This window comes from Lethenteron reissneri, chromosome 11, assembly GCF_015708825.2.
Source record: "Lethenteron reissneri isolate LAM-NWPU_2019-01 chromosome 11, ASM1570882v1, whole genome shotgun sequence".
NCBI classification, from domain to species: domain Eukaryota; kingdom Metazoa; phylum Chordata; class Hyperoartia; order Petromyzontiformes; family Petromyzontidae; genus Lethenteron; species Lethenteron reissneri.
In genome coordinates this window covers 191,074-218,683 of record NC_083789.1, presented here as the reverse complement: position 1 = coordinate 218,683, position 27,610 = coordinate 191,074, and the positions used below count along the sequence as shown (strand labels likewise).

At 47.9% G+C, this 27,610-nt stretch overlaps 1 protein-coding gene across 1 annotated transcript in view; it reads right to left on the bottom strand.

Moving 5' to 3' along the window:
• Window positions 1–211: 211 nt before the first annotated feature.
• The window catches only part of LOC133341180 (ADP-ribose glycohydrolase MACROD1-like), a 59,633-nt gene continuing 32,234 nt past the window's right edge, over window positions 212–27,610 (bottom strand). Inside the window, exons 3-7 of the mRNA XM_061549634.1 lie at window positions 26,555–26,671; window positions 14,715–14,839; window positions 13,563–13,593; window positions 1,622–1,695; window positions 212–514 (exon numbers count right to left, since the gene is read on the bottom strand). Of these exons, the coding sequence (XP_061405618.1) occupies window positions 212–514; window positions 1,622–1,695; window positions 13,563–13,593; window positions 14,715–14,839; window positions 26,555–26,671 (650 nt within the window). The remainder of the gene's footprint in view (window positions 515–1,621; window positions 1,696–13,562; window positions 13,594–14,714; window positions 14,840–26,554; window positions 26,672–27,610) is intronic.

The window sequence follows — 27,610 nt, the reverse complement described above, 5'->3', positions numbered from 1 at the left end:
AGCGCGGGGGGTGGCGAATCATCCGGAATGTACGGATGTTGAACTTCTTTCGCACCATACTCAATCGGAGGTGTGGGGCGGGGGGGACAAACAAACTAACACGAAAATCAGTTCTCAGAATGAGTTTTCAATGTAGACGATTTAAAAGCGCATAGCTCCAGCGGCTTCCTAATATCGGAAGGAAGCGCCGAGTTCCAGACGGAATCGGTGATCATCTTTGTTCGACGGCTTGCACAGAAGCCACCGCCGCCGCTGCGAAGAATGGCAGCTTGAGCGACAAGGGAGAGAGAAGCGAGAGGATTGAGGAGGGCCCGAAGACTCCCCCCGGTTGCTTCGGTGTCACTCGGCCGCTCGCAAGACGCCACGGGGACGACCCCTGGCTAGACGCCCCTTGGCGGTCACTGACGCCGCCGGCACCTTTACCTTTGGGAGCACGCGGGAAATAGACGGGCATGAGGGTGTCGTAGAGCTCCACGTCGATCGGCAGGAAGAGGCAGAAGATGATTCTGTCCACCTGGATCGATTCGCGCAGCGACGGCAAGAGAGTTAAATGTTTTAACACGTACAGACATCCGAGGATTCAATACATCTGTGTGTATATGTATAAAGACAAAGATCCCCCCCCCATATAGCCTTTAACAGACTGTTTGGGCAAGTTATTTTAGCGATCACGAATTAAGGCCGAAACGGTACACGAGGGGGTGGGTGGCCCACACCAAGCATTCGTCTCCCCAGTGGCTCATTTAAGGCTAAGTCAACCTAGGGGAGGCTAATGACCAGTGCAGATAATCGTCACTGGTTGGCCTTGAGTGGGAATCTAACTCAGGTCGTCGGGTTCGTAGCACGGCGCGCCAACCTCTGCACTACCACTCCCCATATAATATATATCAACACGATCGTCAATATACAATACAGGGAGTTTTGATGCTTATATTGCGAATGTGTTCATACTAACTGCGACATATCTCAGCTGAGAAAAGGAAGTCACAATAATAGGATTGTCAGTTCAAATTCATTGTCATGGCCACCATCGTTATCATCATCATCATCATCATTCCTTTCAGGATAATTTGCACCACTTGCCGAGAAGTCAATAGCAGTTGTCTTGAGGACGAGACAACCCCTGCCATAGCAATGTGTAATTTCCATCACTCGCTGCAGAACACCAAAGGGTAGGCCACGCAAAACGGTTTTGAATGTTTTGCAGTAAGATAAATAGAGACATATATTGTGGGCCAAGCTCTGAATCCAATATTTACTCGAATAAAGTAATAACGCTCGGTTTAGATACAATTTGCTCTGCATATACTTGTAGTGCGCAATCACATTTTGATTTATAATCCATGAAGCTGCATCTCACGATAAACACGCGTAATTTAAATGTACAGCGCACACAAACACGTGTAACATTAAGCTTGCGTACATATTAAAAAATGCATATGTCGAACCACACATTTTAATGTATAAATGCAGTTACGCATGCATGTGTACATACACATGCATTTACGTATGCATGTGTACATACACATGAAGAGTGTACGATACCCTATCATTTTAAAACCTCCATATCGTGTTATTTCCACGACAGCGGGCGTGGCGAAACGCGAAATTGAGCCTTGACCTTGCTGTGGTATTTCTCGAGCCAGTTTCTGGTCGTCTCCAACGCGATCCTGGCCGCCGGCTCGTTGGGGAAACCTGAAAAGGCACGAAGACGATTCCGTCGAGCCGCGCCGTCGTTTCGCCAGACGCCAGATCGTTTTCGTGAAAAACTATTTGGTTTATCGTGAAAAGCAAAGAGCCACGGGCGAGTACAGAGCGAGCCTCCTTAATTTTTTGTTCGCGTTAATTGCAAAGTAAATTTCACCCCAAGCTGTTTCGGGGGGCGATCGATGGCTAGTCGAAACGACCGATGCGTGTACATGGACATCTCTGAAACAGAGCTTGATAAGATCATCGGATTCGTAGCTCATCGGATCCATGTCACTTATGGTGAAGAACCCATTGATAGTAATATGAACAATAAAACGAATTATTAAAAAAGGACTCATGCAGTTGTTTTCCAGATTATAGAGCACATGCAATGGCAGTGTGGGTGTTAAAGATTTAATTAATTGCTATTTATTTTCATTTCTTGCTTACCTATTCGGTAAAGCACATTGAAGAAATAATTATAATTGTATTGTCTAGCAATTAGCCATTTACATTTAATTGGAAGGCTTGCCAATAGGTTACGTGTTGCCATTTGACACCTAAACCAGTCGCAATTAGAGAAGCGTTTTTATATTGTTGGTTCTTTCGGTAAAGTCACGTAGAAGGGAAATAATAAAATAATAAAAATAATCTTGTTTTATAATTTATTATTTTATTTTTTCCATTCTACGTGACTTTACCGAAAGAACCAAGAATATGAATCCCTGCAGTCACGAAAGCTTTAAATCAGAAGCGTTTTTGCAAATATTTTTTGGTGAGTGTCATCCGAAGATAAATTTACTACCAAGTCCTCGTCAAGTTGCGCGTCGTCGCTTCAAGAAGTTCTCTGTTTGTTGCGGTTGCACCCGACTCAAGAGCCGCATGGCTCACAGGGCTAGACCTAATAAATGAAACTTGAACTTGAAAGTCAAGTTGATTTTGTGTAACCAGGTGAGATCTAAAGGGACCAGGATAGGAGTCTCATTTGCAAGAGTCATCTGAGTGACCAACATGACATCAATGAAACAAACATAAATCAGCCTAAAAAACGACCATGTCATGTGAGAAATGTAAAATATTGCACGAACATAAATCAGCGTTAAATAATATATTCCCCGGTAGCACAAGTCAGCTCGGGACAATTATTCCTAGACTGATCAACGCAACAATTGCAATTAAAGTTACACAAACATTAAACAGACGTAGGGCGACGACCGTGCTAATACGTAAACCACACGAGCACATTTGTCAAACGGGACAGCGCGTGCTCTCAGGGCAGTGACCCAATACCCTCCCTGATGGGTGCGGGAGGTGAGTACGGCCGAGTCAAGAGTGTTCCCAGGTAAAGCTGCACAACGAGGAGAATGGTGGGGGGGGGGGGAGAGTGAATAGTGGCACGGGAAGACGCGCCGAATCGAAAATCGATTCCCCCCAACACACCTGGGGGCACGCGGATCTGCTCTAAGCAGGGCTGTGGCGGGTGATGGGTGCGTGCGTCAGCGTGTTGTGCACGGCGAGACACGCGCAAGGGCGGGCGGGCGTGCTTCAGTCCAGCTCTCCTGCTCTCCTCACTCGGCCACGACGGAGCGGCTTCATTGTAACACCAGCGATGATTATCTGCATCGGTCCTGGGCCTCCCCGAGGTCAACTCAGCCTCAAATAAGTGCCTCGTGCGGTGTGTAAACATCACCGCAAGAGAGGGCGTGGTGCTCGCCACCCACATCCCGCCGTGCCGTGCCGTGGCGTGCCGGCCTTCATTAAAATTATTAAAAACTATGAAGCTATTTTTATTTTACCAGGTCAGGCCCGCCGAGCAATATAGCTCTTGTTCAGAAATGCCCCCGGAGAACGTTGGCCAAGAGCGATCGTGAGCAGAGTGGTTTGATGGAAACCAAAACGTAAATAAGACGACACAAAAAAAGACACTAAGGTAAATACATAGCATCTAAACCGAGGGCTACTGTTCAAAGTAGACTTGGATGAAAATGACGAAATGACGAGGCGAGAGTGCGCGTTTGTAAACACTGAACACTCGACGACGAGCTACGTGCCAATGAACCTGGACGAGGAAAGTGTTCAATCGGGGCGAATAAAATCTGCTCTGAGGTATGGGATTGGACACATGGACGCAGGAGGATGAAATCAAATAGTCAAAACGCTGCACCACGAGAGGCAGAGAGAGATGCGTGCTTGAAAGTGCAATGAGCTCATGAAAATCACAAGGATCGGAGGTTGAAAACAAAGAATTAGACGAGACACCACCGGCTTGAGACACCGCTGACAATGAGACACCACTGACGATGAGTGCAAGCGAACTTGGGCAGGACACATCGCTCGATGAGACGATGGCCGAGGGGGACAAGGCCGGCGATGGCATGGCAGTCGAAGCAGGGAAGACACGCGCCGTCCGGGAGGGCGACCCCGTCTTCGCGACAAGAGTCATGAGATCAGCTGACGTGCAGGAGCGAGAAGGAACCGTGGGGGGTGGGAGGCCTTTGTCCAGCAGCGTATAAAGCATGGCTCATGTGGATGGTAATGTTCTGCTCAGCAGGTTGACACCACAACAGCTGCTCAAAACGTGCTGCCGGCAACGGCTCTATCCGGTGTTCAGGCCGCGTGGGTTTAGGGGACACGGCGCGCCGACAGCTTGGCCAGCCACTCAACGGGGGACCGCGCGTGCGACAAGCACCGGGTGTACCCGCACAAGGACTTCTGCGAGTACAAAAAGAGGGAGAGGAAAAAAAACTATTCCAAATCACCATATCTAATAACGCTCTGGGACATTGTGGTGATTTTCCTCTCTCCGCTCCCTTATTCGCCCCGCCACCCATTACAAAGCATGAAAAATGATAGTCTCTGTTTATGTCTGAATACATTAATAGAGCCTACACCGGCAAATAAGAGAAACGAGCTTAAAACCCCCAGCAAAGTTCACACCATATGAAGTCTAAATAAGCAACGTTCGCAACCCAAAATTTATTTCAAAAAGTAGTTGCCAAAGTTCACCAAATAACTCTTTACAAAAGACTTGACGGGCTATGGTTAATGCTACTAATTACGCTTCGGTTCAAACTACATGTTCTGGCACAGTGCGGGCAAGTAGAGTGATCTGCGTGTGTGTGTGTGTACGTATGTGTGTGTGTGGACGTACGTGTGTAGACGTGTGTGTGTGGACGTACGTGTGCGTGGACGTGTGTGTGTGGTGTGCATGGGGGACACTGACTCCTGTGTTCACGTAACCCACGGCACATCCCTCCCCTCCCACCCATCCCCCAAAGTCAATCGCGCGGCACTTCAATTCTGATATTTAGACAAACCGCATGTGCTCATGACAAAGCAAATTTCTCCACATTATAAAATCCCCAGGATAGTTAGATGCGCCGCCGCAAACTTGTACCCGGTGTCAATCAACGACATGCAGATTTGGTCTCATAACACAAAGATCACCCGTGTACAGCCTGAAACGGACTGCAGGGGCAAGTGCTCTCAGCGAGCAGCACCTATGAAGGCCAGCCACGGCACACGAGGTGGTGGTGTGGACAACGCGCACGGCCGCCTTTGGTCTCACACACGCAGCTGCCCGATTAAATTACTGCACACCCTCAACTTGTGGTTCTAAAATACAATGAGAAACAGAAGGGCGTCTTATAATCGGGAGAATACGGTAAATGTTAAATGCGTTGGTGATTAAACAAAGTCGTTGATTGGCAGTGCACGTGAGCTAATGCCACACAAGCCACGGAGAATACAATCAAACGCACGAAATGTTAAAAGGTGGCCAGGCTGCCATGAATCATGGGAAATGCCCTCAGCTCTATGCAAGCTTTGCCAGAGAGCCGTACAAGCAAGCACCTTGGTCATACGAGGTTGCTTTGCACATCACATATATGGAAAGCGACCGGGCAAAAATTCCACAGCGAGTTTCACAGAAGTGATTAAAAACAGCAATTTTAAACCGGCTTCATCATTATCAGGGCGAAACGCCGCTACCCTGCATGACAAAGTGTGCACATCGATGGAAAGCAGAACCGCTCTCACTACAAACGGCCGGCGTCGTTATCACAAAGCTGACGGAATGTAAATCGTGGTTAAACCTTGATTTGAAGCTTTCGTGACTGCAGGAATCCATACTCTTTGGTTATTTCGGTAAAGTCACGTCGTGATCTATTAAATTTTCTATTTACGTGACTTTACCGAAAGAATCAAAGAGTACGGTTAAACCGATTAACATGTTCCATTCCCTGATTAGACTCCCATTTTTTTTTAAGTATTGCAGCACTCGTGAGTGTAATGATGACAGTTTAATTTTCCCAGGTAAGCCTCAATGAATGAATGTGCCGGACAGGTGTGTGATTATTTTTACTTGGCGACTTCCACGCATACTTTTTTACGTGTGCGGGGTAACAGAAGAGGCTGGAGAAAACCCACAAACATGCGTGGAATGGGTGAGAAACCTATCTGCTTTACTGCCTCTTCCAGGCATCTCATTGCCCTCACAGGTATGCGTTATTGTGAGCCCATCATCTCTTCACACGTGCGATTCGCCAATTCCCCGTGTGAGCTGCACAGGTGTGCGTGGCTTCCGTGAGATTATGAGTTACTCAGGCTACGGAGCGCCCACAACACAACATCGGTGAAGAATCAGTAAGCTGTCGACTCTTCACAATAACGTCTTGTGCATCTTCTTGGTTCTTTCGGTAAAGTCACGTAGAAGGGAAATAATAAAATTAATAAAAATAAAACATCATAAAATACAATTCTCACGACGTTTCGGCCACAACGCAAGCAGCCATCCTCAGGTGAAGAACAGGGCTGTCGGAAAGACAGACCTGTCATTCAGACGCTGTCTTTCCGACAGCCCTGTTCTTCACCTGAGGACCTGTTTTTCACCTGAGGCCCTGTTCTTCACCTGAGGATGGCTGCTTGCGTTGTGGCCGAAACGTCGTGAGAATGATTTCATTATGTTGTATTTTTATTATTTTATTATTTCCCTTCTACGTGACTTTACCGAAAGAACCAAGAAGATGAATTCCTGCAGTCACGAAAGCTTTAAATCGAAATTTAACGTCTTGTGCAGTCAGTGTGTGTGCGCGCGTGCGTTACTGTGGAGAGCGGTGGTACAGCGGTCAGCGCTACGCTGCGCTATGAACCCGGCGAGCCGAGTTCGATTACCGCTCACAGCCACCAACATCAGACAATTACCTGAACCGGTCCGGGGCCTCCCCGAGATCGACTCGGCCTCAAATGAGCACCTGGTGCGATGTGTGAACATCACCACCGGGGAGACCAAGGCGTGGGGCTGGCCACCCCACCCCCTCGTGTGCCGTGCCGACCTTCATAGGTGCCACTCGCTAACGGCACTTGCCCCAACGGTCTGTTAAGGCTATACGGGGGATCTTTGCCCTGTGTGTTCAGTACCAAATTTGTGTCGAGTACTCGTATTGACACCGAACCCCAGGTTGGCTGCATCTTATGCTCCGGAGTGCGTTGTGCTTGACATATTCCTGCCTGTTTATATACCCGTGAAATAATTACCATTAATCTATGTTGACGTTTCTGTAACTCAAGCCTGCACATGAATGTTGTTTTTTTACATATATAATTTGTCGAAGCCAAATTTTGTTAGTGGAATTGTTTTTTTAATGTTGATTACATTTTAGTGGACCGTTTGAAACGTATCCCGTGACATGGTAGTTTATAGCACGAATATATCTTAAAAAAATAATTTTAAAAACGTTGCCTCCGATTTAAATTTTAACGATCGTTGGAACTTAAATAGTTTTTTTGGTTTCTTTAACGTTATTGCCTTTGTCATTCTGGCGACCCACGTCGCCCATGCAAATGAGACTCAACCGAGTTCACACCTCCCCCCCTGGCCACCCGTGCGCTGCACGAAACAACCTGGAAACTCGACGAAATAGCTTTCGCAAGCGCCGCGCGTCACAGGAGTTGGGGGGGGGTGGCGGCGTGGGCGTGAGGTGCAATCCGAGAGACGTCTCAGCTGCAGCGACCGCTGAATGCGCAGCCAGGGGTCTTCTTAACCCCTTTCCCGCTCGCGAGACGTCGTCTGCGAGTTCTAAGGGTGTCTGGTGGTGGTGGTGGGGTGGGGGGGGTCCCCGTCCACCGCCCAATCTCGGCAAGCCGCGAGCGGTTCGGCGCCGATTTTGTTCAGGGAGGTGCAGTAGCGCCGCCGTTGTTTTTAAAGATGCCGTGTTCACCGCGGAGAACCGTAGCGACGTGACCGCGCTCTGCTGGCGCCAGACTGTGCCGCAACGCCCTCCTCCTCATGCCCTTGCGAGAGCCTCGGTACACGTCTTCCGACCTGAAGACGTAAGGCTAAAAATGTATTTATTTCCCATTCCGATGACGTACGTGTACACGTACGTCATCGAAATGGGAAAAGGTTAAGACAGCTGGCACAAACAAAATGAAAACTCGAGGTTCTTTCAAGTGCTTGCACGTTCATAAAACTCTTATGGTTAAATGGCATAGCCATGTACGATATAAAATCATGCGCGCCGTGACGGATCATGGCTGACAACAGCCCAATGCAGCGATACATATTTTAAAAGAAAAAGCCCAAGAGTTTGGTGTTGTTTCCCCGCTTGCAGGGGATAAAAGTCCCTGTTTCAACGCAACGTTAACTGCGCAGAACTAGGGGGCAGGTGTAGGACGATGCCGTGCATCGCGATTGTAAACGATAACAGTCCGTGGGCCCGGGACAAATATTTTACTCGTTGGTGTCAACCCGAGACCGAACCCGCTTGCTTCGTACCGACGTCCTTAAATCGGCAAATACATGTGAATCATGCGATAACCTTATTTTAGAAGTATGTGATCACACAATCCAGCGGTATTAGCCACATCCGGGAGAGCGAGTATCACCGGCATAAATATTTGTTCGCCTGTAGCAAGTAATGAATTCTGCCCTGGCTCACAGACCACAGGAACGCTTCAACATGGGAGGTGGCTACATTCATCTCACGCGTGATCCCTCTGACGAGTTTAACCGGACAAGGGTGATGGTCACAGGCGATAAGAATATATTAAAACCGGCGGTGGCAGAATGCTGAAAAATCGACGCACAAACCTGCAGAGGGTACGGTGTGTTGGGGCAGCGATGTTAGCGAGCGTCTATTAAGGCCGGCACGGCACACAGGGGGATTATGGGCGAGGCAAGCACCAGCCCAACAATGATGTTCGCGCAATTGACCGGGTACTTTTTATATAAGGCTGAGCCTACACAGAAGCACAGGATTCATGTGCATACCATACGCCACTGCTTTTGTCGCATAGCCAGGACTCTAACCTGGTGACCAAGATTGCAGGATGCATATACACACACACAAGACAAAGAGCCCCCGTATAGCCTTAACAGGCTGTTGGGGAAAGTGCTGCCAGCGAGCACCGAGGAAGTCTGGCACGGCACATGGGGAGGTGGGTTGCCAGCACCACGCCTGGCTGCATTTGTCTCCCTAGTGCCGATGGTTACACACAGCACTAGGTACTAATTTTAAGCTGCGTTGACCTAGGGGGAGACCAAATACCTGTTCAGATATCCGCCACTGTTATTGGACGTGAGCGGGAATGAAAGTCGGTTCGCCAGGTTCGTATCGCAGCGCGCTAACCCCGCTACACAACCCCCTTCCAGCACGCGTGCGCGCACGCACGCACACGCGCGCGCAAACAAACACGCGTGTTAAAAATACAGGGTTGTTTCAGAGGCACCCGCCTACCCGTATCTGTAAGGCAGCAGATGTGGGGGGCATGCTGCCGGCATGTGCATGGATACTGTCATGCTACAATTAAACCTTTAATCTGCTTCCTCTCCCCCCCTGGACAGACAACTCACGGAGCCCGCCATCGGGATTTCTCAGCTCCCATCTTTAGGACCCAGGGGTCGTCCTTAAGGCACACATTTTGTCGCCAGAAAAATGCCTGACTATTTAATAAGGCTTAATCCCCCCGCAAATATTTTCTAGCCATCAAATTTAATACTCATTTTTCCAGGTTGATAATAAAAAAGGTATTTTCAACTACTTTCCTTTTCTTTGTGAGAAGCATTAGCATTTGTGTAAAAAAATTGTTCACACGTTTTGTTTATCAAAAGATAATTTATGGAAAAAAAGGAGAAAATGAATAAACACCCCCACCCCCCAAAGGCGTGCGTGGATGCACACATACCATCCATCCCTCAGCAACACACAAAAAACACAGCAACACAAACGTGCGCAGGTACGCGTGCATCGAAGCAACGCACGGTGACAAATCCAAACGGCAATTACAAGCCGACGATCAACAGCGTGGAGGGCTGCGGTGGAGGCCGGAAGCTGTAAACACATCGACTCTCGAGTGTGGGGAAGCACGGGGGGGGGGGGGGGGGGGTGACGAGCGCGACTCTTCAGTATGGAGACGCAGAGTTGCACAGAGATGCACACAGAGATGCACACAGAGATACATACAGACAGATAGATACAAAGACACCACACTGTGTACTCTGCGCTACTCAGCAGGCAGCTACATACAGAGATACACAGAGATACAGACCGATATACACACGGAGAAATACATAGAGATACACAGAGATACATACACACAGACAGATACAAAGACACCACACTGTGTACGCTTTGCTACTCAGCAGGCAGCTGTCTTACATACAGAGATACACAGAGACACAGACAGATATACACACGGAGAAATACATAGAGACACACAAAGATACATACACACAGACAGATACAAAGACACCGCAATTGTGTGTGTGCTGTGTGTACTACTCGTCAGGCAAGCCGTCTCATCGTGCATCTACTATTTTTACTACCGCCGAGTAGAGCGAGGGAAACCTGACTACGGAAGAAAAAAAACCCATCACATTCAATTTGGTTCTGCACTTAATTTGGCATTAATTTGAGGTTGGAGAATTTAAACAAGTATTTTGTTTTACTGTCGCTGGACAAAACGTCGCTGCCTGTGGCAGTTGCAGAACTCCGCAGTCCTACGGCGTGAACCAGAGTCCAATTGAAGGGAAACCGAGAAGTAGATCTGTGATATCTCGTGGGCCGTTCCTTCCCGAACACACCAAGAGTCTAAAAGAATAGGTTTCACCCTTTCTGGCAATAAAACAGTTGTGGTAAGATGTTAAAATACCAAACTGAAACCTTTTGCAAGGAATCATGTCTGCATTAACCACATGTACACTTGTGGTGAACATGCAAACACAAAAAGCATGCTCTGGTTGTATATGCATTGTCTCTTGAACCGATTGGTCCACACCAGAGACAGCTTTCTTTAGAGCCTAGTCTCAAACAGTGTTAGACCAGAGGATGCCAAAAGGCGAACAGCACAGAGACACAATTCCTTGCAATAGGTTTCTGTTTGGTGTTTTAACATCAACACAAGGGTAAAACCTATTCTTATTTTTTGACACTTGCAAGGGAAGTCCCACGATGTAGCTGCTCACCAAGGGTCGCTACGAACTGCTCACGGGACAAGGTGGGGGGGGGGGGGGCCTTGTCCCGTGACGCGACGACACCGAAAATCCGATCCAGATATACAATTGTGGGGGGGGGGGGGGGGGGGGGTGGGTGGGTGGAGGGATTTTTTGTTGTTATAATGAGAAATTAGTTTTTATGTACAACCACAACTGCGGCGACGCACAAGTAACGTTTGCGAAAGCACGACCTGGAACGCGAGCCGCCGTTCATTCGTCGGCCAGAGTCGCGCACGGCAAAAAGCGGGACGCGAGCGGGGCCCTGAATTTTGCAGCACGACGCACGGCCAGCGCACACACGTGGCAGCGTAAAAATAACCTCAATCGCGAGATAATAAAACACTCCGGCCTGTGAAAATACAACGGCCGTCGGACTCTGCGCAGCGATACGGTCAGGCGGGGGAGGGGATCGTTAATCTTGTCACAAGCGTCGTTCACAGCCGCCGTTGCAGCCGTACGTCGCTCTCGCAAAAAGGGAAATGTGATAATTGTGCTGGCATCTTTCGATTTAAAGCTTTCGTGACTGCAGGGATTCATCTTCTTGGTTCTTTCGGTAAAGTCACGTAGAAGGGAAGTAATAAAGTAATTAAAATAAAACATAATAAAATAAAATAATTCTCACAACATTTCGGCTACAATGCAAGCAGCCGTCTTCAGGTGAAGACGTGTCGGCTACAACGCAAGCAGCCGTCTTCAGGTGAAGACGGCTGCTTGCGTTATAGCCGAAACGTCGTGAGAATTATTTTATTTTATTATGTTTTATTTTTATTATTTTATTACTTCCCTTCTACGTGACTTTACCGAAAGAACCAAGAAGATGTGCTGGCATCCTCCGGCTGAGGGCCCACGTGGCTTGCACGTCGTGAGATTCTGAGCGCACTCCCAACGTCTCCTCCCCCCCCCCCCCCAATGCCAGATGAACTTTCTCTCTCGCTCTCTCCTGCTCGTGCTCACTCTCGCTTGCTCGAGCGGGAATGAAACTCGGCTCACCAGTTTCGTAGTGCAGTGCGCACCGACCACTGCGTGCCACAGCTCCCCAATTAAACCACCACCACACTTCAAGTGCGTTCTAGTGAATCCGCAGCCCCGCACACGATGCCTACACAAAACTGGGCACGCGCTCGCCTTCCTCGGATTTGATTTATTATGTTTCGTGCTCACGTTTGCCATTCCTTTGGCAGGTTCCTTTAAAGGCTTATTTCAGTTAATCTTTCCTTCGTTACTTATATTGGCCCAAAAAAAAATAATACCGACAGGGAAAATCCTGGTGAATGTGCAACATTACGGCGCGATGGAAACGCTAAGGACAAACGCTTCTGCATGTTGTGTTTAGAAGTGGTGGGTGGCGCAGAGAGCTAATGTACTGAGTCAGGGTACGGAGCCAGCGCCTCTTTGATCCAGGGTTCAAGTCCCCTTGGGAGATGAAACGCGAAAGATTAATATTTTCTGCCCGGGGAACAAAAGGGCCGTTTCCACCGGCTGTGCAACGCCGTTTTCTTTTTCGGACGTCCAGAATGTCCCGAGGTGGATTTGATGGATCTGCTCTGTTTGCCGGGGTACAAAGCGGACACGCAATCTGAACGTGTATGAATACAACAAAACGAGCATTTGAATCTCGGGAAAGCATCAACAGATTGGCCCCGATTGAAAAGCGGATCCTTGAAAAAAATGTTCGTGGACAAAAAAAATAAGTAACTTTAAAAAAAAAGTCTAAAAGTTGGGGTTGGGAAAACACATTTAAACTTTTTGAATATAACAACGTTACGTGAAAACATCTAATTGTGTGAAAGACGGAGTCAAAAAGGAATCGGCTTAAGTCTACGTAATCTTGACAACTCTTTGATTACTCCTTTTTCGTTTACTTAGTGGATTATCGCATGTTATTTCACGTGTGAGAAAACGAATATTGACGCACAATAACAGCTGACAAAAGTAAGCATCCCGAAGAACACTGCAGTAGCTTTTTATGTCCCTGGTGTATCAAAATCATTTCTGTAGGACTGCAACACTGGTGTAAAAAAAAACTAAACCTATTTTTATTTTACCAGGTAAGGCCCACATTGAGCTTTATAGCTATTTTTCATAAACGACGTGGCCACAAATGATGGCTCAACAAAGTGGCCCATCACGTGCAAATGCACAGCAGCCAAATACTGTAAACGCGTGCCGTTGATTATAAATGTGGAGGGGAAAACCGGGGGACCCGGAGAAAAATCCAGGGTGAAAAATCCAAATATACAGCAGCAGGCGTCAAGGGTTGGGATCGAACCCACGACCTCCTGTGTACCGAGTGAGGTAGTTCACTTCTCGCCGCCGTGGGGCAAGATGTTAACGCGTAGGCCGTTTACACTTTTGGAATGATGCATTGGTGCAAGCTTACCATAAATCCCTGTAGAAATGCATGGAAACGCCTAAATGGGAAGACAAAACATCAATATATCATCATGACCACCACTATCATCATCAACAACAACAGGCTTCCACGCAGCTGTCACCGTCCATCACGGTCTCGCGCGATGCATCTATCCAATCTGGCTCATGGAAAACGGCCGATGTCATCGCTCCATCTCCATGCTGGACGCGGTGTTGGGGTGCCTTCCCCCCTCCGTGGGCTGCCACTCTGTCATCACGACTGACACAATACCTCTTCAAAGCCACGTTGTCCTGCCCGAGTTCACTTTACCGTACAAGTCAATCTGACGTCTCTACCACGATCGCTAATAAATTTATATTGCACGCCAAATGTACTCGTGAATACTGAAAAGTGTTAATGAACTTAATAAACCATAAATTATAAATATTACAATACATTCACGCCGTGACAAAGTAACCTTTCAAGGATTTCAATGAAAATGAAAGTTATAAAAAAAAATGGGAATTTTAATTTATAACTAAATTGCCCTAACACCATAATCATTACCCTGGGGTTTAGATTATTATAAGTGAGTACATTTAATAAGCACTCACTGCGCGTAACTTCTTTGCATTAGCGAGGCAAGTTTCGCTGTCGTGCATCTGACTGACTGATTGCCTTACACCCAAATAACTGACTGCCTTAACACCCAAATTCAGGGAGTTGGCAAATGCACCCACCCAACCTCTGTTGCAAATCTCTCGTGTTATTATTATCCACGTTGCTTCAAAAATAGCAATTTCCATAACCATTGTAGCCAAGATTGAATCAATGCTAAACACAAACATGCACTTTTTTTCTCAGTTTCATTTATCTGAATCATTTGTTTTCATGTATCTGGATTTTATCTGCCAAATTGTTTTTAACTGTTCAATTGGCATCAGTGCCCCCAAAAAAAATCACATTTCCCTAACCTCAACACCGATCGAGGGGCCTCACCATCACATTGGCCAAACGACCCAGGAGAGACGGCAGAGGTCTCCTTGTGACGTCTCCTCAAGTGGCCTCTCTCGCATCGATGAGCCTCCACCGAGGGGTTTGTGCCGCAGCAATCGACGGAAGCTCCCTCCTCGAGCATTTCCCTTCCACCAAATCCCCTCCCCCCCCTCCCCTCCTCACCACGGACCGCAGCTCCTTGTCCTCCACGATGTGCAGGCACTCGCTGTAGCAGCCATCCAGCTGCTTGCGCTCCTCGGGCGTGGGCACGCTGTCCAACACGCGCGGCCCCACCGTGTGGATCACGTCTGCTCGCACGAGACGGGCGGGTGGGGGGGGGACACGAGGCCGGCCAACGTTACGGGACGCACGAGGTATACAAGGCCCGGGGCATTATCCCTCTTCTCATACTTCGCACACCGCAGTCGCAGCCGTTTCCGGTATGGGGCACGCGGAGGTATTGGCCCGGTGAGTGGCCCGGTGAGTGGCCCGGTGAGTGGCCCGGTGGCGTGGCCCTGGCTAGGCCCTTCACTCCGAGGTGCACTGAACGTCCTTGCGTTTGTGCGTTTCGCCGCGGTCTCGTGTGCCAGCACCGTTAAGAGTGGCACCGCTTCCGCCTGCTTTGCTTCCGACCTCCCAGAGCTGGAGTGTTCACGTCGCGGCCCCCCCCGTCGGATTCCCCGAACTCGCGAATCCTAACCAAGCAAGCCATGTATATAACGAGGCGACTGGCCGCACACAACGAGGTGACTGGCCACACACAACGAGGTGACTGGCCATGCAGGCAACAAGTCTCCGGATGCCGGTGTGGTGCATCGACTGGACGCTGGACTTGCGATCCAAAGGGCGCGTTGGCAGTTGATGCAATAGGGCAAATGTATTACAAATCCCTCCTCCGCCTCTGTCCACCCAACAGTGGACACGGGTTACGCCGCAGTTAGTTGATCGGCAAGAACACACGTGGCGGGCTAAAGTGTGGGTACACCCATCTCTTCCGAGGTGTTTGGCCAATGTGGAAGGGTGGGCCAAAAATACCCTCTAGGGTACTTCCGGAGCTCCCACGAGTGCAACGGGCCCTTCTGCCGGCAATGGCGTGAGTAATAAGTTGCATTTCGATTTAAAGCTTTCGTGACTGCAGGGATTCATCTTCTTGGTTCTTTCGGTAAAGTCACGTAGAAGGGAAGTAATGAAATAATAAAAATAAAACAGAATAAAACAATTCTCACTCAATAGTGAGAATTGTTTTATTAATTTCTTCTACGTGACTTTACCGAAAGAACCAAGAAGGTAATAAGTTGCAGTGCTGCACCTTTGCCTTGACCTCTTTGGCTCGGGTCAGGCTTAAGGGTAGAGGGGAATACGAGGGATTCTGGGGGAAATGCACGAATAATTTGTGGATAAAAAAAAAAACTCAACATGCTGAAATACCCAAGGCCAAATATATCGCGCAATCAAAAATAGTTGCAAACAGATTGGAAGAAAAAAAACCCCAAAACAATGTAGTAGAGTTAAAATAATGAAGAGAGAAAGTACACAAATGAAGACGTGGCCAACATCATGCATAACAGGACTATATTGTTTAAAATCAATTGAGAATAGACTTGAAATGAAGAGACCGCTTACACATAACAAATGACGTCCCAAAACGAATTACGCGTTGCCATGAATCACCCCCCCATTGTTACCTCCCGCATGGACCGCAATTGACGGCACAGCGACCGTGTCAGCCGTTGCTCAAACCGCAAAGCGCCCGAACAAGGGACTGAAGTACCTTGGTCGACGTGCCAGCCGCTTCACATTTTTCTATGAATATCGACAACAACAAACAAAATAAAGAAACACAATCCATCACGCAAACTCCGGTCATCCTCGCAGCAGCAGCGGCTTTTGGCTGGCCATCGAACAAAGACGGTCAACCCATCGCGTGGCGCTTTCAGACACGCTTCTGCGGCCGTCTGGAATGCTCTTCCTTCCGATATTAGGAAGCCACTGGACACCTATGCCCTTTTAAATCATCTAGATTGAAAACACATTTCTTTAAAACTGATTTTTGTGTCTAGTTTGTTGTCCTTCCCCCACACCGCCGATTAGCACGGTTGGCTACGCATGCTGTCAAAGAAGTTCAACATAGATAATGGCAGAACAATGGTGGTTTTTTTCAAGAAGAAGAAAAAATCTGCACCATGTGAAACGCAACTCTTCCGAGACATTATGGAGTTTTCAGGCCCATCCCACCGTCAGAAACTCCTTATCGACTAGGTTTCTTAATCGAGCACGTTTCCTAGTGATGACCGTCTTGTTTTCGCGAGGGATTCCATGCCATCTTTAACGTCACCCTCGTCGCATTCCGTCCAACTCTGGCGGTCGGATCGGAGCCACTCAACGCCTGGAAGCTTCCGTTCCCGCGCGCCACCGACAACGACACCGAACACCGTGCTTCAGTGTACGTACTGTACGTCACACACCCACAGTACAACTGGGTTTCCAGGTCTCGTTTGCGAGAAACGTTATTGTTTATTTTCATTCTCACCTGGTTAAATAGAGGCTCCGTTCTGCATCGCGTCAACATCAAGCCTGCCTTCCGGCCGACGCCCCTTGAGCTGCGGTTGCACCGAGACGCAACGCAAATCCAAATCGGAATTCTCATTGCGCAACTGCAAACGTCTCAAACGAGCTCGAGGCCGAGTTGGTCATCGCCACCGACGGACGCCTCTAGTGAATGCACGGTCGACTCGGCGACACCGTATGGCTCGGGGTCGGTGCAGGAAACGGCAAATTCCTATGGCGGGCAGGTGCCCAACGCCGCACAGAGCGACGGCAACAACCGCCGCCGCCGCCACGGGCGACCAATTATTTAAACGCGTGCAGTCAATTACGCCTGCACTTTATCCATTCCTTTAATACGTTTTCTAATTTATGTGCCTCTGACACGTAGGCAGTGGCGGGGAAGGTAAGGGTGGAGGAGGAGGGGGGAGGGAGGGAGGGGTGTTTTAACGGAGGAATGGGCAGGAAAATTAGTGTGCATTTCAATTTTCGTCACAGGCCAGGCCACGTTTTTCTGAGTGCCCACATCGAGTGTGGCTCTGGGAGTTAAACTGATGGATTGACTCGGTGTTTTTCCAAGCCAAGCACATTGAGGCCGTCTTCAGTTACAACACAAACAGTTCATTGGATTATTGAAGGCTCTGGTTTAAAGTCGAATAACATTGCACAATTTCTCTCTTTTAAAGCGGGGGGAGGGGGGGGGGGTGTAGGTTTTAGCTTTCAGCATGTGGTGCTCTCATTACCGGCTATTGCGATTTCATTTTGCACAAATCGTTCGTGCTACAGATACGGTGCGTGCGCACGTAAGACAAACAGTAAAAGGTTACGAGCCATGAATAGATGAATAGACTCAAATTGACCCCGCTGACGTTGACCCCCCGTCTGTGCAGGGGAAATCGAAAAGACTTTTAAGAGCAGGAATGTAAAAAGAAGAGGCTCGTATGGTAAACTGCAAAAAAGAAAAAAAGGAACGTGATCAACCAAGGAAAATTTCACGGACTGCAATGCCAGGGGTGGTATAAGTACCACAGGAAAATCATTCACCAAAATCATCGCAATCGCCAATGTCACAGACGAGAAGGCAAAATTATTGTACCTACGATGTTAGACGAGACGACATTCTCCAACTATGGGGCTTGCAAAAATAAACTGTGAACTTTGGAGAAACGGTGTGAATCATTTTCATTTGCAGGTATTACGGATTGCCATCGAACCACTATTAATAATACCCAATTCGTGAATTCACTCTACAATGTTAGCCCGACTCATTTTCAGTGATGAGACAAGTTTTTTTTATGATGGCGGTGGGGAAGAATATTCAGCCCCTTTGCTATCATGTTGATCTATGTATATTGCCGGGTGCTTTTGTGTTTGAATAGAAAGTTAATTTACAAAGGTCTGCGGCAATGTCACGCGAGTTGTGTACTTCGCTATGTTTGTCGCAAAAAGTGGTGATTTTACAAATACGCTGACAACCAAATTAAAAAAGCACAGCTGCCGTGACATTTAAAAAAAATCCTCATCGTGGGTTTTTTGCTTCCTGCTTGTAGCGTAAAGATGCAAGCTTCGCATAACCAAACAACATCCGTGGCATCTATGTGACCTCCCTTCATGACGGATGATCAAATACGTTCCCTATCGGATTGTGTAACAAAAACACCAGGCCTTTGCGTTACTTTTCAGTAAAGAACACAACAACACTGCACACGTGAATAGAGAAACGTTACTTCCTGGAACGGAACAATTTATGCGCTTCTGCGGTCGTCTGAAACACTCTTCTTTCTTCCTATATTAGGACGCCAATAAGCACTTTTAAATCATCTAGATTGAAGACGAATTTCTTCAGAGCTGCTTTTTGTGTTTCGTTTGTTGTCCTTCCCCCGCACCTCCGATTAGCACGCTTGGCTACGTACGGCGCGAAAGAAGATTAACGTACGTGCTCGCTCCGAGCACGCAGGCCTTTGCGGACTTTGGCAAACGTGCCGTGTCGCTGTGGTAGGCAGCAGATTAATAGAAGCACCGTCCCATAAGGGTCCCCTATCGCGCGTGTTATTTTTGGTCAGGTCGAGACCGGGGATGTGGGCTGAGCAAGCTGAGCGTTACACTACATTACCCAGCGGGACCCCGGCTTCATGCACCGTGAGCAACATTGTCATATCAGGCTTTATTGCCCAGAAAGTATGTGAAATGTTACAAATATAGAATCCATGTACTCGCGAAAATCTGTCTTGTTTTTCCACCTCCCCACCCCCTCCCCGCCCAGCGGAGAATGCTGGGGAAAATGTTGGCAGGGAACACTTGCTCAACAATGCGCGCATTCATTTGTGTCCCAAGCGTATTCCGATCCGTGCTCATCGGTGCAAGCCAGGAGGCAAATCATCTTCGATTGTGATCTCTCGCACACATGCTGGAGAATGGCCTGTGGAAGGGGACAACGTAGCACTACTTCTGAGAGCCCTTTAACTGCCTCTTGAACCCACCAAGGCAGCAAGCGCACCGCCTCAAAACCGCCTTGCGACAGAAGCATTTGTCGCGTGGCCATCTAACCAATTTAACCACGCGAAAGAAATTGGCCCGAAGAGCTGAATATACGACGTCGTTAAGCCGGAACAAAATTTAACACGATGGCCCTTTTGTCCGGCCATTAAGTGCCCATAATAAGGACATAAAACTCAATTGAGAACACCACGGGTGGTTGCCCAAGATTCGAACTCGGGATCTCAACTCTCCTGACTCGGTGACCCGATACAGAATTAGCTCTTCGCAGTCAGCCAGTCAACCAACCAGTGCCACAAAGCAAGCAAGTGAATGCTGGAGGCAGTCTTCACCCCCCTCGCTAGTGCTCACGTGCAAAGCGCTCAGTGTTCATCGTAGGTGGATTCAACGCAGGGGAGAGCCAGGCTTTAAGTGCGTTTGGCTACCTACCGAACTGTGGTTGGCCTGGAAGCGTTTAGTGCTGTGAGATGGCCTTTTTTAGACAAAGATTCCCCCTGACTGTAGGACCAAGTGCTGTTAGCGAGCACCTATGAAGGCTGGCACGGCACACGAGGGAGTGGGTGGCCAGCACCACGCCGGGCCGCCTTTGTCTCCCCAGTGGCGATGTTTTTACACACCGCACCAGGTACTCATTTGAGGCAGAGTTGACCTCGGGGAGGCCCAGGACCGGTTCAAATAGTCGTCACCGGTGTTGGCCGTGAGCGCGAATCAAACTTGGGTGGCTGGTTTCATAGCGCAGAACGGTAACCCTCTACACCACATTGACCTGTGACCTCCCACTGACACGTGCATAAGAGAAGCATGCACTATTTATTAGTGTACATCCGCCCATAAACGACGGCCGCTGTAATTCCCTGTCGAGTGATACCCGCGTAGTTAGTCTTACGGAAGAGGCACAATTGAACGAATTCTGCAAAAATAAATGCGCAGTAAATCTTTAACATTCTTCTTCACGGTGGGGGGGGGGGGGATGTAATTTCTACCGTACACTTGTTGCAAACACGGCGATATTAAGCGACACGTTTGCCAGGGCCGAGAGAGAAGGGTTGGTTACCAGGTCTCAGACTTCAGATGTTGGGCGTTGTTTTGTTTTACCGCGCGTGACGTTACCTTATTAGGAATGCACTGAAAATGACTGCGACTTCCATCGCGGTGTGCGATATTCCATTTCTGCAGCACTTCCCACAAACGCTCGCCCAGCATCCGGCCAGCCAGCCAGCCAGCCGGCCCTTAACCAAAATATTCCAAGGATGTCACCGTTTACAGCCACTCTGTATAAATTCACGACAAGTGTATGATTAGTTTACTATTTAACCACCCAAATAAAAAACCTGTTTATTTTTTCAAAGCCTTTCAATACTTTTTTTTATTTACTTTCAGCCATGGGAAAGTGACAACTTTGGCAAGTTCGTGGGTGTTCAGGTCATGCGCTGCTGCTGCTGCTTGCTGCTTTGGCAGTAAAAAAAAACCCCGCCCACAACAACGTTCGCATGAGCAGCCGCGGCGTCCCGCACAGCGGTTTGGATTCTCAGTATTAACCACAAACAGGCGACTTATCAGATTGCGCCTGCCTGCGCCACAAGGCTGCTCGCCGGATAAAAGCTTCTGGTGCTAAGCTTGGACGGGATCCTTAGAAGACAAACTTCCATGTGGTCCATAAACAGAGAGTAGATAATTATTCCTACATTACTTTACGTGCGGATAATGATGGGAAATGACCATACATATACAGGTATGCGAGGGTATATGGAGTCAATTATGTGCTTGTCAAGCCAAGTCAAAGTGTCACCCCCCCTTTGTTTCAAGCATGCCACAGGATGGTTAGTCATCTGTCAGCAGCTGTGATCCAATGGTGGAAATTCCACGTTCCTGTGGAAGGCCCAATATATATAAAGAGGACAAGCACGGATGAATCCCCAGAAAGCGGTACTTGTTTTTGCTGAGCCAAAGAAATGATGAAATGATTCTACCCCGCAACCGGGATTTGGATTTGCAAGCAACTGCTTACAAATAAATTGCTTTAACTGCAGCACTCAAAGTCCAGGTGATTTTCTGCTCATTACTATGGCAGGGGAAAGTATACCCACAAGGGAGGGGGGGGGGGATGATGGACCTGAATTTGAACTTGCAACCTTGCGATACCACGCCGCTCACTCCACCGCTGTGCCAACTGGCTGGATGTACACGTGTACACTTACAAACACGCACACGCGCACACAGTCATTTTTGTTTGATGCACCTGTAATAGGAATACATGAAATCACTGCTGCTTCAGGGATGACATGAAATGAAAGAGATAACAGGGGAAATTTATTTCTGGCGAGGCAGGGAAGAAAGAGTTACAGGTTTTGGCCACCTGCCCCATGCTAATGAACAACATCGTTCATTAATATTCCACAGGATATCAAAACTGCTATGCAGTGCGGGGTACATCTTCTTGGTTCTTTCGGTAAAGTCACGTAGAATGGAAATAATAAAATACAATTTTCACGACGTTTCGGCCACAACGCAAGCAGCCGTCCTCAGGTGAAGAACAGGTCTGTCGGAAAGACAGCGTCTGAATGACAGGTCTGTCTTTCCGACAGACCTGTTCTTCACCTGAGGACGGCTGCTTGCGTTGTGGCCGAAACGTCGTGAGAATTGTATTTTATTATGTTTTATTCTTATTATTTTATTATTTCCCTTCTATATGACTTTACCGAAAGAACCAAGAAGATGAAGTCCCGGCAGTCACGAAAGCTTTAAATCGAAATTCAGTGCGGGGTAAGCGAGCAGATTTCATAGGTCACATCGAATACAGTACCGAGACGTGTGCATGGATATGTAGCCCTTCTGACAAGACGCCTGCACACACGAGCTACAATGTAAACCGACACGTGAGAAAATAAATGTTACAACAATTAATTATTTCGGATTGTGACATTGGGGGTGATGTAAAGGACTTTGCTTGAAATCCTTGAAGTTGGTTAACTTTCGTGCGTTCCAAAAACAAAGATATTTAAATTGGACAAAGTCTTAAGAGGTTATCCCCCTTACAACGTTATGATGGTTGGTCATTCCGTTGGAGAATAAATTTGACGCAGTTCAATCCTGCACATGGGGCATGCGCGTTTGTATGACCACAAGATAAAGGCGCAGCTGTGCAATCACTCACTCATGCCGCTACTGCTGGCAGAAGGGCCTGGAAAACCCCACGACAGCGTACTTGGCCTATTCTTCCACCAATCTGACCAGGGCATCTTGGAACATGTGCAAGTAGCCCGCACTATGAATAGAGCGACACTTCACGTGTGTGAGTTATACGACTTCCAAAACGATGACATTTTGTGAGGGATGTGTGGAAGAGCTCATAGCATCTGCAAATAACGTGCAATCTGTTAAAATCCTATAAAACATGATCTTAACTCTAGATTTGAACCTTTCGTGACTGCAAGGATTCATATTCTTAGGTTTTTTCGGTAAAGTCACGTAGGTAAAACATCAAAATTAATGAAAATAAAATAAAATAAAACAAAAATCACGACGTTTCGGAGGCAACACAAGTCTCCGTCATCATGCTTGATGCAGCTAATTCGGCTGTGACGGTCCCACCTGATGACGGAGACTTGTGTTGCCTCCGAAACGTCGTGATTTTTGTTTTATTTTATTTTCATTAACTTTGATGTTTTACCTACGTGACTTTACCGAAAAAACCTAAGAATATGATCTTAACTTTCACTTTATTGGAGGTGGAATACTTTAGTAATTCTAACCACAGCTTTTACTGGGCAGTAATCCATAAATAAGGAGACACTCCAAGGTGCGTTGGTCTCTCAGTGAACAAGTCAAAATACAAATAATCGCCAACGTATAGCCCCCTCAGTTTAACACGTCACTTTAAGATGTTTTCTTGTTCATGTTTTTGTTTTTTGTTTGTTGCGGTTGCACCTGATTCAAGAGCCAGATGGCTCACAGGGCTATACCTAATAAATGAACTTGAACTTGTTCAATATTATCCATTAGAGGTTTTTTTTGTGGTCAAATCGCGAAAAAAGACACATGTATATGTACATGATCTAACCCAAAAAAAACCTCCAATGTGTATAGCCGCCCCCCCCCGTCATTCCACTGCTGGATGAAGAACTCCGCACGTCGCGCGAGTCCCGGGGGATGTCTTGACTACAACTCGCCACACGCAGGGCCATGCGCGTTGGCGACACAGCGGGGACGATTTCGATATCGCTCGCCACTGATGCTGGCCGGGAAACAAACTCGGGTCGCTGGGCTCACAGCGCAGTGTACGATGTGCGTGCGCAGCTCCTCGCCATTTAAAGAAATACAGAATCAGAATATTCATTTCTCCCGGAGAAATGCGATGAGCCTATGGAAGCTCTTTTTCACATATGTCTGGATCGGGGCGCGGGTCAGGAAGTTACAACAACAAACAATGCAAAAAACACGATCCGAGTGCAAAGTATAGGACAGAAAAGCAAATCACAGAAAAATTAAGACGTAAAATAGATAAAGCGTACAATCATTGCATAAGGTGTGTAAGCCTCGTAAAAGTTTATTCTTCTGGCCTTCTCTCTCTGTCCAACCAGCAGAAAGGTGACGTCTACTGTGATACATGTAAAGCGCGTATCACTCGCAGTGGGGTTCAAGTGTGAGCGGCACGCATCGCTGCTTCGCGAGCCATCTAAACATTTTTATTTTACCAGGTAAGGCCCACTCAACTATATCGCTCTTTTTCAGAAGCGACCTGGCCATCAACGAAGTGGCTTACAATGTGGAAATGTAGACGTATGTTTCTAAATGTGGAGGAAAAAGCCAGAGGACGTGTAGAAAAATACCACACAACCACAGGAAGAGTGGACGTGCAAACTCAAAATACAGGCGGCAAGGGTCGGGATCGAACCCACGACCTGCTGTATACCAGGCGAGGCAGTTAACATCTCCTCGCCACCGAGTAGTGGCAGGGTAATCTAAATCAAGTCGCAGCACTTGGTATTTTGCTTGGTTTAAATTTATTTTCACATTGTTTAGTGAGCAGCCAGCTCCATTACAAGCTCGGCTTGTGTCCCAAAAGCATTTGGAGTCAGCTGGAGATGACACTGATGTAATCACGACTCCGCAGGGGTTGATGTCAACCAGGCGATTTCCAAGAGACCACACGTGGATGCGCTTGTCAGATAAATGTAGTTATCATTAACTCTGCATTGATGTAATAGATTCCATTTAATAACGGAAAAAAATCACAGCGCTCACCTGGGGAGATGTACAATGACACGAGATGCATTAGCTTAGCATCAAGAAGGCAGAGCTAATGTGTACATATATTTATACCCTCGCAACACAGGCGTGTTCCCAGAATCAATAACACGCAGCAATAACTTAATTCCATAAGATTGGCGGAGTGGCTTGAAAATAACCACGATTACCCCGTCACGATAACGTACGAGGAACTGGGAATTTTAATTCACGACTGGAGGAGAAACAAGCAGAATTTGGAGACTTGGAAGAATTTATCATCTCAAAAAGGTGAGGTAGTTAACATCTTGCCACGACGGCACTCCATCTGGGCCAGCATGGGAGAATTCTTTTATTTTTTACACAAAATTGCTCAGCACAGTACTAAAGGCCCCAAAAACCTCAAGATGCCAGCAACAAACATCACTATCAAAGTTGTAACAAATAAGAGAATCACGTTTCTAGAATTGAGCAAGGTTATGATGAGAGCTTGGGAAAAAAGACGGCGATGATTGGAGAGGGAATTCACAAGTGCAGCAGTGTGAGTGGGTGCGTGCGTGAGTGAATAAATAGGTGAGTGGGTGCGTGAGTGAATAAGTAGGTGAGTGGGTGCGTGAGTGAATAAGTAGGCGAGTGGGTGCGTGAGTGAATAAGTAGGTGAGTGGGTGCGTGAGTGAATAAGTAGGCGAGTGGGTGCGTGAGTGAATAAATAGGCGAGTGGGTGCGTGAGTGAATAAGTAGGCGAGTGGGTGCACGAGTGAATAAGTAGATGAGTGGGTGCACGAGTGAATAAGTAGGTGAGTGGGTGCGTGAGTAAATAAGTAGGTGAGTGGGTGCGTGAGTAAATAAGTAGGCGAGTGGGTGCGTGAGTGAGTGAATAAGTAGGTGAGTGGGTGCATGAGTGAATAAGTAGGCGAGTGGGTGCGTGAGTGAGTGAATAAGTAGGCGAGTGGGTGCGTGAGTGAGTGAATAAGTAGGCGAGTGGGTGCGTGAGTGAATAAGTAGGTGAGTGGGTGCGTCAGTGAATAAGTAGGTTAGTGGGTGCGTGAGTGAATAAGTAGGCGAGTGGGTGCATGAGTGAATAAGTAGGTGAGTGGGTGCGTGAGTGAATAAGTAGGCGAGTTGGTGCGTCAGTGAATAAGTAGGTTAGTGGGTGCATGAGTGAATAAGTAGGCGAGTGGATGCATGAGTGAGTGAATAAGTAGGCGAGTGGGTGCGTGAGTGAGTGAATAAGTAGGCGAGTGGGTGCGTGAGTGAATAAGTAGGCGAGTGGGTGCATGAGTGAATAAGTAGGCGAGTGGGTGCGTGAGTGAATAAGTAGGCGAGTGGGTGCGTGAATGAATAAGTAGGCGAGTGGGTGCGTGAGTGAATAAGTAGGCGAGTGGGTGCATGAGTGAATAAGTAGGCGAGTGGGTGCGTGAGTGAATAAGTAGGCGAGTGGGTGTGTGAGTGAATAAGTAGGCGAGTGGGTGCGTGAATGAATAAGTAGGCGAGTGGGTGCATGAGTGAATAAGTAGGCGAGTGGGTGCGTGAGTGAATAAGTAGGCGAGTGGGTACGTGAGTGAATAAGTAGGTGAGTGGGTGCGTGAGTGAATGAGTAGGTGAGTGGGTGCGTGAGTAAATAAGTAGGTGAGTGGGTGCGTGAGTAAACAAGTAGGTGAGTGGGTGCGCGAGTGAATAAGTAGGTGAGCGAGTGCTTGGATGAGCGAGTAAGCATAAGAGCAGAGCGGTCCAGTGGCGAGTGCAGCGCAACTCACACTTGGAAGGCAAGCGGTATCCGCAGGTGATTTTGGCCTTGCCGGTGCTGCATCCTCCGAGGGAGCGACACTCTTCCTTCAGCAGGGACCCCGCCGACCTGTGGATGCATCCGTCCACTGCCAAGAACAGGGCGGCAGCAAAGGGCGTCAGTCTTCACGGCGGTACGAGCGGAACGCACGCGGCCTACCGAAGCACACTGCGTTCTCACTCTCCGCACCTCCGATTAGCACAGTTGGCTACGTACGGTGCGAAAGAAGTTCAACATACATACTTGCGCACTGCCGCACAGTGGTGGAAGTAGTGCTGGGTAGTATGCCACGCATACAGGCATTCACACGCACACATAGCTCGGCACTCAAGTGAATCGGGAGTCGATCAACATCATGGGCTGCATGTACATATAACAACCTCCGTTCCATAACTAAGTGGCGGCGACGTCACCACGGCGCCTGTGCCACGCTAGGTGCACATTGAGACCACGTGTAGTGTCGAAGGCTCGCTGGTAGGACGTCACGGAACAGACCTAGGTGCCATGGGTTGACTGACCGAGATGGCTGGCAGATGCACTATGTAAATATGCATGCGCACACACACACGCACAAACACGATCGTCACCAATTGCATCACAATCATTCATCCATCCATATTTGTTTTGGCACGTTTTATATGGAGATTCGTCACGTTTGTATGATGGTGGAGGATTAATGAAAACAACTTTGGCACAACTGGCAGCACATGACCCAACCCAAGCCAATAAACAAGCATCAAAATTACGTATGAGCTCTGACAGCCGACATTTTATAATTATAATCATCGTTTATTCACTGCCGGATAAAGACCTCTGCGTGCAGTCGTCGCCTTTCCCCGTGGTCCCAGGCTACCAGAAAGGACCTCACTCAGTCTCTCTCGAGCTGCCATTCCAATGCCAATGTGGCTCATACATCACGGCCCCTTGCGTCAGCGTATCCCATCCAAGGACAATTGGACAACTACTGGCCATCTGTGAACAAGAGCTTAGTTGCGCATCGGATTCCTCCTGCAGTCAAATTAAAGAT